Source organism: Danio aesculapii, chromosome 6 (genome assembly GCF_903798145.1).
Source record: "Danio aesculapii chromosome 6, fDanAes4.1, whole genome shotgun sequence".
Classification (NCBI taxonomy): Eukaryota; Metazoa; Chordata; class Actinopteri; order Cypriniformes; family Danionidae; genus Danio; species Danio aesculapii.
In genome coordinates, this window is record NC_079440.1 from 13,503,464 (window position 1) to 13,516,612 (window position 13,149).

Genomic DNA, 13,149 nt, shown 5'->3' on the forward strand with positions numbered 1-13,149 from the left:
ACCAAGAGTCAGCTACTGCCCCAGACTAGCTTCAGATAGAGCGAGATTACTGCTATCCTTACGATCTTGGAGCAACGTTATTATCTACTGCGATGGTCATGGAAGAGTGGAGAACATGAGACTGTTTCCTATGACGCTCCAGAGACAGACGAGTCTTCGCTGAGGCCAGCTTCCAGCCTCCGCCACTGAGACTGCAGCTCTGCACAAGACGTTTGGCCAGCGGAGAAATTAAAATGGTCGTGCCCAACTGAGCCTGGTTTCTCTCAAGGTTTTTTTTCTTCACTTCCGCCTTTAGTGAAGTTTTTTTTCCCTCTCCGCTGTCGCCACTGGCTTGCATGGTTCAGGATCTGTAGAGCCGCGCATCGTTGGATTTGCTCTTCAGTGTTTGGACTCTCAATAGTGATTATTAAACCACACTGAACTGAGCTAAACTGAACTGAACTTAAACACTACAAACTTAACTACACTGTTCCTATTTACTGTGACCTTTTATGTGAAGCTGCTTTGACACAATCTACATTGTATAAGCGCTATACAAATAAAGGTGAATTGAATTGAATTGAATATCTCCAGTGATAGTAGACCAAACAGCAGTTAACAGTATTGTTATAAAGAATCAGCTACGTATTTAGAGACAGATAAGAGAATACCTTAAGACAAAATCACTTTCTCTGTTTATCCCAGTTGCAAATAACCTATCATTTCTTCCTTCAAGATTGGATACAACCTTTAATTAACCGAAGCAATTGGGTATATGCACAGTTAAAGACCTTTATATGGATGGAGTTTTAGCTTCCTTTATTCATTTACAACAGAAATATAACCTTCCGAAAAAACATTATCAAATAAGAAGTTACCTGCGTACACATAATGTTTCCCTAGAGGTCCCGCCCTTAATCACTGATCATTGTCTCACACCGTTCAGGGGACACAAACGTCAATTATTTCTAATTTATGAAAGGTTATTTACAGCCATAGATATATACACTAGATATCGCATACGGACCCTGAACATGCGTCAATAGTGTCGCCACATTAGTACAGTGCTCCCAGCACAAATGTCATTCAACCATTCAACTTTATTATTTTTTTTTTTTTTCCTTTTCTCTGCACTCATTATTGTTTTCCTTGCACTTTATTATGTGTTTACTAATTCCTGTTGTTACTAATACTCGCAGAGCACGGGAGGTACGCTGCAGGCGCAACCCTCACAACCTTCGATCAATTCATGTATCCTCTATTTCACAACTCTCTCTCTCTGTGGGCCTCTGGAATTGTCAATCTGCTGTTAACAAAGCAGATTTTATTACCTCCATAGCCACTCATTCTGACTTTAGTCTCATGGCTCTAACTGAAACCTGGCTGAGACCGGAGGACACTGCTACACATGCAGCTCTTTCTACTAATTTCTCTCTCTCCCACACTCCTCGTCAGACAGGGAGAGGGGGTGGGACTGGACTACTGATTTCCAAAGAATGGAAATTCACTCAGAGACCGTCCCTGCCAAAAATCAGCTCTTTTGAATTCCATGCAGTCACCATTATCCACCCCTTTCGCATAAATGTGGTTGTCATCTACCGCCCACCGGGTACATTAGGTCACTTCTTGGATGAACTGGATGTTCTTCTCTCATCTTTTTCTGATTATGACACTCCCTTGTTGGTGCTAGGTGACTTCAACATCCACATTGAAAGACCTCAAGCTGCTGACTTCCAGACTCTGCTTGCATCTTTCGACCTCAAAAGAGCACCTACTTCTGCTACTCACAAATCAGGTAATCAACTAGACCTTATTTACACTCGACATTGCCTCGCTGACCAAACACTAGTAACTCCACTACAAACATCGGATCATTTCCTTCTCTCTCTCAACATCCACATTACTCCTGAGCCGCCACACACTCCTACTCTAGTTGCCTTTCGCAGAAACCTACGCTCTCTCTCACCCAACAGACTATCCACCATTGTTTCTAACTCTCTTCCTCCATCTTGCAAACTCTCTGCACTTGATACAAACAGTGCCACTGATACACTCTGCTCCACGCTAACATCATGTCTAGACAGACTATGCCCTCTGACATCCAGACCAACCCGAGCCAGTCCTCCTGCACCCTGGCTCTCTGATGTTCTCCGTGAGCATCGCTCAAAACTTCGGGCTGCTGAGAGAAGTTGGCGAAAAACTAAAAATCCTGAACAGCTCATAACATACCAAACTCTTCTGTCTTCTTTCTCGACTGAGGTTACTTCTGCAAAGCAGACATACTTCCGTCAGAAAGTCAACAGTGCCACCAATCCTCGCTTGCTTTTTAAAACATTTTCCTCCCTCCTCTACCCTCCTCCTCCACCCGCATCCTCCACACTCACTACTGATGACTTTGCTACATTCTTTTGCACCAAAACTGCAAAAATCAGTGCTCAATTTGCTGCACCTACAACAAACACGCAAGATACACCACCAACACCACACACACTCACCTCTTTCTCCCAGCTCTCTGAGTCTGAGGTGTCCAATCTCGTGCTATCAAGCCATGCAACCACCTGTCCGCTAGATCCCATTCCCTCTCATCTCCTGCAAGCCATTTCTCCTGCAGTCATACCAACACTGACTCACATAATTAACACATCTCTTGACTCTGGTCTATTCCCTACTTCATTTAAGCAGGCTAGGGTAACCCCTCTGCTAAAGAAACCCAACCTGGATCAAACGCTACTTGAAAACTACCGACCGGTATCCCTGCTTCCATTCATGGCCAAGATTTTGGAGAAAGTAGTGTTCAATCAAGTCCTAGACTTTCTTACTCAAAACAACCTCATGGACAACAAGCAATCTGGCTTTAAGAAAGGCCACTCAACTGAGACTGCCCTGCTCTCGGTCGTGGAGGATCTCAGACTGGCTAAAGCAGACTCTAAATCATCTGTCCTCATCTTGCTGGATTTATCAGCTGCTTTTGACACTGTAAACCACCAGATCCTGCTATCTACGCTTGAGTCACTGGGCGTCGCAGGCACTGTTATTCAATGGTTCAGTTCCTACCTCTCGGACAGGTCATTCAGGGTGTCGTGGAGGGGAAAGGTGTCCAAGCTACAGCATCTAAACACTGGGGTACCTCAGGGCTCTGTGCTTGGGCCACTTCTCTTCTCTATCTACACGGCATCTTTAGGAACAGTCATCCAGAAACATGGTTTTTCCTACCACTGCTATGCTGATGACACCCAGCTATACCTCTCTTTCCACCCTGATGATCCCTCGGTTCCAGCTCGCATTTCAGCCTGCCTGTCAGACATTTCACTCTGGATGAAAGATCATCATCTCCAGCTTAACCTCATGAAAACGGAAATGCTTGAAGTTTCTGCCAACCCGACTCTTCACCATAACTTTTCAATCCAGATGGATGGAGCAACCATCACTGCAAACAAAATGGTAAAAAGCCTTGGAGTTACGATTGATGACCAACTGAACTTCTCTGACCACATTTCTAGAACTGCTCGATCTTGCAGATTCGCACTCTACAACATCAGAAAGGTCCGACCCTTCCTATCTGAACATACAGCTCAACTCATTGTTCAAGCTCTTGTCCTCTCCAAACTGGACTATTGCAACTCTCTGCTAGCCGGGCTACCAGCTAGTTCTATCAAACCTCTTCAGCTGCTTCAGAACGCAGCAGCACGAGTGGTCTTTGATGAACCCAAAAGAGCACATGTCACTCCGCTACTCACCCGTTTGCACTGGCTGCCAGTTGCTGCCCGCATAAAATTCAAAGCTCTGATGTTTGCTTACAAAGTGACCTCTGGCTTTGCTCCTTCGTATCTGCTCTCACTTCTGCAGATATATGTGCCCTCCAGAAACTTGCGTTCTGTGAATGAACGTCGCCTCGTTGTTCCATCCCAAAGAGGGAAGAAATCACTTTCCCGAACTCTCACATTCAATCTGCCCAGTTGGTGGAATGAACTCCCTAACTACATCAGAACAGCCGAGTCACTTGCTGTCTTCAAGAAACGACTAAAAACGCAACTGTTTAGTCTCCACTTTCCTTCCTAATCTGCAATTGCCTCTCTGGCTATACCACTAACTGTGCCCTCTTTCTCTCTCTCTTTCTCAAAAAAAAAAAAAAAAAAATTACTAATGTTTTGCCTCTTAGACTTTTACACACCTGAAACTTGTCTATAGCGCTTGTTCACTGCTGCTCTTATAGTTGTGTAAATTGCTTCCTTGTCCTCATTTGTAAGTCGCTTTGGATAAAAGCGTCTGCTAAATGACTAAATGTAAATGTAAATGTAAACCACACTAGTCAAGACAGTGTGCCAATGTGAAGATGCTGGATTTTAGTGTTGTCTACAGGTGAAGTAACGACCAAACAAACAAAACAAAGCACAAAGGCAGAACATTTCATAGGTAAGGTTTAGTTTTTTACGTTTTTGTATGTTATAAACTTTGTGCTCAACAAGCAACATTATTGATGATAATACATTCACTTACTGCATTCAAAGTAGCACCAACTTGCACAAAATACCCGGCTTATGCTAGTTTTGTTGAATAAAATAAGCAAACAATATAAATGAAATCTGACAACAAGATGCTGCGGTGCCAGAAACTTGTGTTATTGTATTAACTTGTATTATATAAGTGAACGAGTCGTTCATAACGGGGATTCATTCACAAACAAATTGCTCCCTCCGTTACAATGAGAAGTGTTATAGAAGGGTTATAATTTTCGTAATTTAAAAAAATATTTCCATAATGACCACCGGGAAAACTCCCGATCATACATGTGTATATATGTATATATCTCTGGATCTGGATGGCCACAGTCCTCCACTGCAGCTTGGTACGGCATTCATTTAAAAGGAAAGCTACCCTGTATCAAAATGGCGGCTCTATTGATGAATTCCTTTCAATGGACAACAACAGGGTAGGCGACATCTAATGTAAATATCTATGATTTGCAGCTACTGTCCCTACTACAAAGAAATTTCAGAAGAGATTTGGCAAAATAGCTTAGAGGATATTGATAAACAATCATTTAACACTAGATTATGCCTCATCCAGTTCAAGGTCCTACATAGACTACACTTCTCCAAAAAGAAATTACATAGGATTTTCCCCAATATGTCTCCTATTTGTGATTTGCAAATCAGGAGAAGCTGATTTAGCTCATAATATTGTATTCTGTCATAAGGTACAGGGAATCTGGGATGAGGTTTTTATTTTTGTTTTAAACTTAGTTTTTATTGATTTTTTAGGAACATATAACCAGTGGGAACAAAACAAAGAAATAAAAAAATAATAATACATATATACATAAATATACATACATACATACAACTACACACATATAGGCAAATACATCCATTCCACACATGTATATCCATATACATACATATATAAAAATATTAAATTAACCTCATCAAAATAAATAAACAAATAAATAAAATAATTATTAAATATAATAAAAGGTTGCCAAACATATTTTCATAATGATGCATAAACTCTAGAGTTATGTAAATGTTCAATTATAAATAATTATACAGTCGTTGTGGAGAAAGCCAGCCATTTACTCCATTTCTTTTCAAAGATTTCTAATTGTAATCGAAGTGCATGTGTCATTTTTTCCATTTCCTCAACTTTCCCTATAATTTTGAACCATTCATCTTTAGTTGGTGGGTTTTCTTTATACCATTTCAGGGTTATAGCTTTTTTACTTGTTGCCAAAAGTATCTTAAATAGGTATCTATCTTCCTTTTTAAGTTTAATAGGAGTATCTCCCAGATAAAGTACTTCCATTTATCTGTGAATATGAAGATCAAAAATGGCATTGATGGCGGAGTGCACCATTTCCCAAAAACTGTTAATTCTTGAGCACTGCCAGAATATATGCGCATGATATGCCTCTTTTATCCCACAGTTCCTCCAACAAGAATGAGTAGTCCCCGATTGTAATGATTTAGTTTTTGGTGTAATAAAAAATCTATTTAAGTTTTTCCAACAAAACTCACGCCACATTCTTGAGCTTGTTGAAGTGTGTGGGACAGCACATATTTTAACCCATTGGTTTTGATTCAGAATAATGCCTACTTCCTTTTCTCATTTTAATCTTATATAGTCTGTTGAGAGTCCTCTAGAACAGTGTTTCTCAACCCTGTTCCTGGAGGCACACCAACAGTACATATTTTGTATGTCTCCCTTATCTGACCCATTCGTGTCAGGTTTTAGGGTCTTTTCTAATGTTCTGCTGAGTTGATTCAGGTGTTTGATTAGGGAGAGGTTGAAAATGTGTACTGTTGGTGTGCCTTCAGGAACAGGGTTGGGAAACACTGCTCTAGAATAACTTGGGATGAGGTTTTTAAAGTGCTTTCAGATGTTCTTGATCTAAATGTAGATCCTGACCCAGTGCTTATTATATTAGGATATTTTGATTACACATATTCATTGAGCAGCGCACAACAGAAGTTCCTAACATATTGATTGATAACAGCCCAAAAGCTGCTATTATTGTACTGGAAAAACGGTAATCCTCCAACTGCTAATCTATGGCTTGAAGAATTGACATCTACTATGCACTTGAAACGAACCAGATATCTTTTAAAAGGCAACATTGGACAATTTCAGAAGATTTGGGGCCCTTTCTTCTGTCACTTCATGGGGACTTCTTTTCCCCAAAGTAATGTATTGTAACTAAAAAGTAGTTTTAATTATCATTGTATTGTATACTAACAGGTTGGGGGGTTTGTTTCTGTTTTGTTTTTTGGTTTGTTTGCTTTTGTAAGTTTTTGTAAATCAGAAAATTATTCCTGGAATTTGTGATTATTGTAAGTCTTTTCAATGACCAAATAAAACAAATTTTTGACAAAAAAAGGTAAAACTCATCAGTTCAACTCGAGGGGAGTTGTAAAGTATAAAAAACATCAACTTGTAAACGATAATGTATACACACCTGCAGTGTGACAGTGAAGATGACGTGCAGTTTGCTGTAGTTTAGATCACTGCTGTGTCTCCATCTCTGGATCTCACACAAAGCGAAGCCCACAGGGTTGAGGAGCATCAGAGACACGGGAGCCACCAGATAGATGTACTGCTCATACTCCGAGTGAGAGCTCCTGTACAGCGCATCCACTGCAGGAACAACACCAGCTCATCATTAATCACATGACAGTATTTCTGTGTCTGCATCTCAGATGAGGAGGTCCTAAGAAGTCCTTTAACACTTCATGTTGACATTTGTGTAGTCATATAAATAAGAGTGAAACGTGTAAAGGGAATTTCAAGCATCAAAGCAACTCATTCATTTTCGGCTTAGTCCCTTTATTAATCCGGGGTCACCACGGCGGAATGAACCGGCAACTAATCTAGCACGATTTTACGCAGCGGATGCCCTTCCAGCCACAACCCATCTCTGGGAACATCAATACACTCATACATACACACATACATCAATACACTCATACACTCATACACTACTGACAATTTAGCCTACCCAATTCACCTGTACTGCATGTCTTTGGTCTGTGGGGGAAACCGGAGCTCCCGGAGGAAACCACGCAAACGCAGGGAGAACATGCAAACGCCACACAGAAACGCCAACTAACCCAACCCAGAGGCTCGAACCCATGACCTTCTTGCTGTGAGGCAACAGCACTACCTACTGCGCCACTGCGTCGCCCAGCAATAAACATATGCAGTGTTGTTTTTTTCCATATACATTAGAATGTGCTTTTTTTTTATTAGGCATTTTTACCCTGATTTACCGAAGACAATCACTTTGTCATTCAGTATAACAACAATGGTTTAAAATAAATATTGTCATGCATATTATGATAAATTATGCTATTTAATTTTTACTTCATGGATCCTTATTTCACCCCTATTTTTTGTTTTGACATAAGTTTATATGAATGAACACTTGCATTAAACATGATTATGAACTATTTATGTGAAATTCTTCTTTTGTTAATTTAATTTGACGCAGAATGCAAAATGAGAAGTCTTATCTACATTCATCTTTTAACATGATGTAATTATTTATGTCAAAAAAGTTATAGATTTCTTCCCTTAAGTTAGTATTTATTCCAAAATAATATCTGCAGGAATGCCTAATCATTTTTTCGTATGCTGTGAACATTATTTATTCACCTATTAAAATCTCCATGCTGACTAGTGGCTAAAACAGGATAGCGAAAAATAAATGAAGATTCAAAATGTTAAATAATCAGTATTTAAGTTTGAGTTTCTTCTTTCTATTGAACACAAAAAAGCTTTTGTTAACCAAAACAATGTTGGTAACCATTGATAGTACTTGTTTTTCATATAATTAGTTAGGTTACTTAGGCAGGTTAGGGTAATTAGGCAAGTTATTATATAATGATGGTTTGTTCTGTAGACTATCGAAAAAAAATAGCTTAAAGAAGCTTATAATTTTGACCTTAAAATGAGTTAAAAAAATTAAAAACTGCTTTTATTCTAGCTGAAATAAAACAAATAAGACTTTCTCTAGATAACAAATATATTATCAGACATACTGTGAAAATTTCCTGGCTTTGTTAAACAATTTTGGAAATATTTAAAAAAGAAAAATTCAAAAGAGTGCTAATGATTCTGACTTCAACCATATATATACAGTGTATTCGGAAAGTATTCACAGCGCTACACTTTTTCCACATTTTTTTAAGTTACAGCCTTATTCCAAAATGGATTAAATTAATTTATTTCCTCAAAATTCTACACACAATACCCTATAATGACAATGTGAAAATAGATTTTTGAAATTGTTGCAAATTTGTGCTATGAATACTTTCCGGATGCACTCTACATATTTTGTATTTTGTGTCAAATGTAGCTATTTGCATGTGTATTTAATGGCCTTGTTTATCGATCTTAAGTCTGGGCAGGCAGGATTTACGGTGGCAGGCCAGACTGACATCAGGCCACCAGGAAATATCCCGGTGTTTCCTATGGCCAGTCCGCCCCTGGTGCTTTTATGTATATGTATCTGGAATCCTCCCTCATGAGACTTTCGATCTTTGATATGTGACCCTTAACAGAACTTTATATGGCAGGATCTGATCAAAAATAATTACCTATCAATGTATGAATGTACTTAAAGGTCTTATGAAATTAAAATAAAGATTTTTAGATTTCAATTTTAAGATATCTATAAGCTAGTGTGCTCCAAAACAGTGACAAAATTTGTGTTTAGAAGATATAGAAGCTTGCAGTTTGTCACTTCCGGTTAAATGGATCAACGGTTTTACTCACGTCACCTCATACTTCAGTTTCTCATCAAATCGTGACCAATCAAATGCTCTCTAGTATCTGACATGCCCCGCCCCCTTCAAGATACCTTTTTATTTGCTCTTCATTTGATGCACTTGAGCTCAGCCACTCTCACTGGCAGTGGTGATAAAGCAAAATGCTATTGGTGGTTTTTAAAAAAGGGAGGAGCTACACTATGTCACGCCCTCTCTTCATTTTTCAGTTGAGATTACCTCAAACATAGAATAAAAGTGCACATTTTAAAGCACTTCACGGCACCTTTTAGATTTCGAAGATATCCGGTTACCTTGGTACTTATATTGTATGTATTTTTCTATTTCATTGTTGTCATTTAATAGTGTTTTTCATTCTGATTTGTTTGAAAAATAAATAAATAAATAAATATATTAAAAAAGAAGACACCGCCTCCTTTGAGAAACTCATTTTGCATATTTGCATATGTTTGTGAGCAGGTCCTCACCTATAGGATATCCCAGAGCAAAGTCATTGCTCTGCGTGGCGAAGATAGCAAACAGCCCAGCTTTACTGTACTTGCTTTCAGGATCTGCCACCAACAGCGTCAACACACACACCAAAGAGAACACGCACACTTTTGCGATCAAAACGCTCCACAGAAAAGACCAGACGACATGCTGGAACTGCAGCTGCACCATGTTCTTGAAGAGCAGCGCGGGGAGAGCGAAACACGACACGAAACTGCCCAGACCGTTGACCTGCGCTGCGCTGATGATGCCACTGCGACCCGCCGCATAACCACACAGGATGATGCCGAAACACTCCAGCAGGGCAGGGAAAAGCTTCTCTATGGACATGGCAGGCGCTCCGAGAGGGCTGTGGGTGACGTTAAGGCCGTGGATGGACACATACTGGCCCTCCATGATGATGAAGAAATGAGCTAATGGTGCAGATCAGAAAGCTGGAATTAAAAATTATACAGAAAGAAGATGAAAACATGTCAAATCATGGACACTGCTTTGTATATTGCTGCGTATGTCCCTCTATGGCAACCTTATTATACAACCCCAAATCAGAGAAGTTGGGATAGTATAGAACAGTGTTTCCCAACCCTGTTCCTGAAGGCACACCAACAGTTCACATTTTCAACCTCTCCCTAATCAAACACACCTGAATCAACTCATCAGAACATTAGAAGAGACTCCAAAACCTGAAGTTAATGGGTCAGAAAAGGGAGACATCCAAAATGTGTTCTGTTGGTGTGCCTCCAGGAACAGGGTTGGGAAACACTGGTATAGAAAACGTAAATGAAAAAAAGTAGTGATTTCCAAATTTACTTTGACTCGTATTTCATTGCAGACAGTATGAACACAAAATATATCATGTCTTTATTTCATTTGTAAATATGCATCCTTTCCTGTAATTCAGATTTGCAACATATTCTAAAAAGTCAGGACAGGAGATGTTTAGGTCTAGTAATCAGGTAAACTTGTTAAATAATGATGTGATTTCAAACAGGTGATGACAACAGGTGACTTTAAGCACTATTTGGTACAAAAGTAGCATCCAAGAAAGGTCAAGTCCCTTAGGAGCAAAGATGGGCCAAGGACTATTCCTCAAAGAAAGATAGGAAGACATTTGGATATTTCACCTTCAACAGTGCAAAACATAATTAAAAGATTCTAGGAATCTGGAGGAATTTCAGTGCGTAACAGACAAGGGCATAAGCATAAGCTTAACAACCATGATATCTGATCCCTCAGGTGGCATTTAGCAATATCATCTCATGGTACTACTTTGGCAAACCTCTGTCAAGTACAATACGTAGTTACATCCACACATGCCAGTTAAAACTGTTCTGTGCCAAAAGGAAGCCCTATGTTAACAGTGTCCAGAAGCACCATCCACTTCTCTGGGATCAGAGGCATCTTTGGACCCTCAGACAATGGAAAATTGTACTGTGGTCAGCTGAATCAGTATTTCAGGTATTTTGGGGAGAAATGGACGTTGTGTGACCAAAGAAGAAAATGATTATCCAGACTAGGATAACCAGCAACAAGTCAAAAAGCTAGAGTCTGTCATGGAATGGGGTTGTGTCAATGCCCTTAGCAAAGGTAACTTTTCTGCAGTGCTTAGTAAGCACTTCTGTTATTGCACCATTAATGCTGGAAAGTACATCTGCTTTTGTTTTATTACCATGCATATTTCAACAAGACCATGCAAAACCACATGCTGTACTCGTTACAAAAACCCTGGCTGCAGATGTAGAGGAAACAGGTGACTGGCCTGCCTGCAGTCCTGACCTGTCTCCAATAGAGAATGTGTGGCGCATTTTGAAGTGCAAAATGCAACACGAAGACCCATACTGTTGCCCTCCTTAAGACTTGTTTGCAGGAAGAATGGGACAATTTCACCTGAAATATTTCATCACTTGGTGTCTTCAGCCCCTAAATATCTTTTAATTGTTGTGAAAAGAAATGACAACATTACAATGTGGTAAATTCTTTACTGTATCAACTTTTTTGAAAACCAAAATTGGAATATCTGTTTATTAAAAAAATTTATAAATCACGAGGAACACAAAATAATGTGCTGTTGTACAGAAATCACTGCTTTCTTTTTATTTGTGTTTTACATACGGTCCCAACTTTTTCTGCTTTAGGGTTGTAATTGCCTTAGATATTCATTTTATTGTGCAAATAAATATATATTTTTATTTTTTATTATGATGAAATTAAACGAATTCAATATAATAGAATTTTACATAACGTGCTAAATAAACTGTTGCTTAAGTATAACAATTCATATAAATGGCTAATGCTAAATCAATATTTTATATTGGTTAATAAAAACAATAAACAGAAAACTGTTCTTACTTGTATTACCCAAACCTTGTTTTCCAAAATTCCAAGTAAATGACAACTGTTAATTAAAAATATATTTTACTATAATTAATTGCTGATATTGCTGTTAATAATAACCTATCAACAATCATGATAACTACAATAACAACAAATCGTTGCTTTTATTTTTAATCATATGAAAAATAAATCTGGATACTGGCGAAGTGTAGTCTATAATAACAATAATAACATACATACAACATCAAAACCGTTAAAGTCTATTCAGGAATTGACATAAATGTTATTTCTTATAAACAAGGCCATTGAATATATCCAAATAGCTACATTCGGCAAGAATACCAAGCAAAAAAAAGAACATGCTTAAAAAAACGACTGTTGATGACGTACCGTGTGTTCAGGTGTCGAGATGATCTATACGTGGATTGTACATAATGTCGTAAAAGAACAACACAGCCGAAACATCCATGCTTACAGTCTGCTCACAGCATCACGAGCGCTCCAGCACTCCGTTACTTTCAATGTCAAATCACTGTATGACTGACGGGAGATTCCGCCTATGGTGTCGACAAGCCCCGCCTTAGTTCATCTGATCATGGCGCTGATTAGCGGAAATGTAGGAAGTATGCCGAAATACATGGAACACTCTCATGCGATTGGCTACAGTCACGCGGGCTAGTGGATGGGCGTCAAATTGCCGCTAATATTAGCACTGAGGGAATCTTCTGGGGCCTTGTTTTACCTGGTATTTTTTTATTTAAATGGAGTACGTTTCATTTTCTTCAGCATTACTGTAATAAAGTGCACTGAAATCAAACAACAACAACAATAATACATACAAAGAACATTTGTGGGCAGGTTGCATACTGAAAACAGCTTCACAATAACCGAAATGCATAGAAATGAGCATTTAATAAAATGAAATACAAAATCCAGCTTCGCTTGCATGTTTATTTAGAAAACACCACATTTGGCACACTAGAATAGTTCTTTCTGTATTACTGTATAGTTAAAAAAAATACAAATTAAACAACATAACGTTGTATGAACTGAAATTGTAGCCTAA

The 13,149-nt window shown here is 38.8% G+C and overlaps 1 protein-coding gene across 3 annotated transcripts in view; it reads right to left on the reverse strand.

Annotated features, from left to right (window-relative positions):
* LOC130230518 (integral membrane protein GPR155-like) overlaps positions 1 to 12,806 on the reverse strand; it is a 35,510-nt gene extending 22,704 nt beyond the window's left edge. For 2 of the 3 annotated variants that reach the window (XM_056459578.1, XM_056459576.1), the window contains exons 1-3: positions 12,474 to 12,806; positions 9,728 to 10,183; positions 6,932 to 7,110 (exon numbers count right to left, since the gene is read on the reverse strand). In XM_056459578.1, the coding sequence (XP_056315553.1) occupies positions 6,932 to 7,110; positions 9,728 to 10,145 (597 nt within the window). In that variant the 5' untranslated portion in view covers positions 10,146 to 10,183; positions 12,474 to 12,806. The remainder of the gene's footprint in view (positions 1 to 6,931; positions 7,111 to 9,727; positions 10,184 to 12,473) is intronic. The other variant, XM_056459577.1, reaches the window with a different exon arrangement.
* Between the last annotated feature and the right edge of the window lie 343 nt (positions 12,807 to 13,149).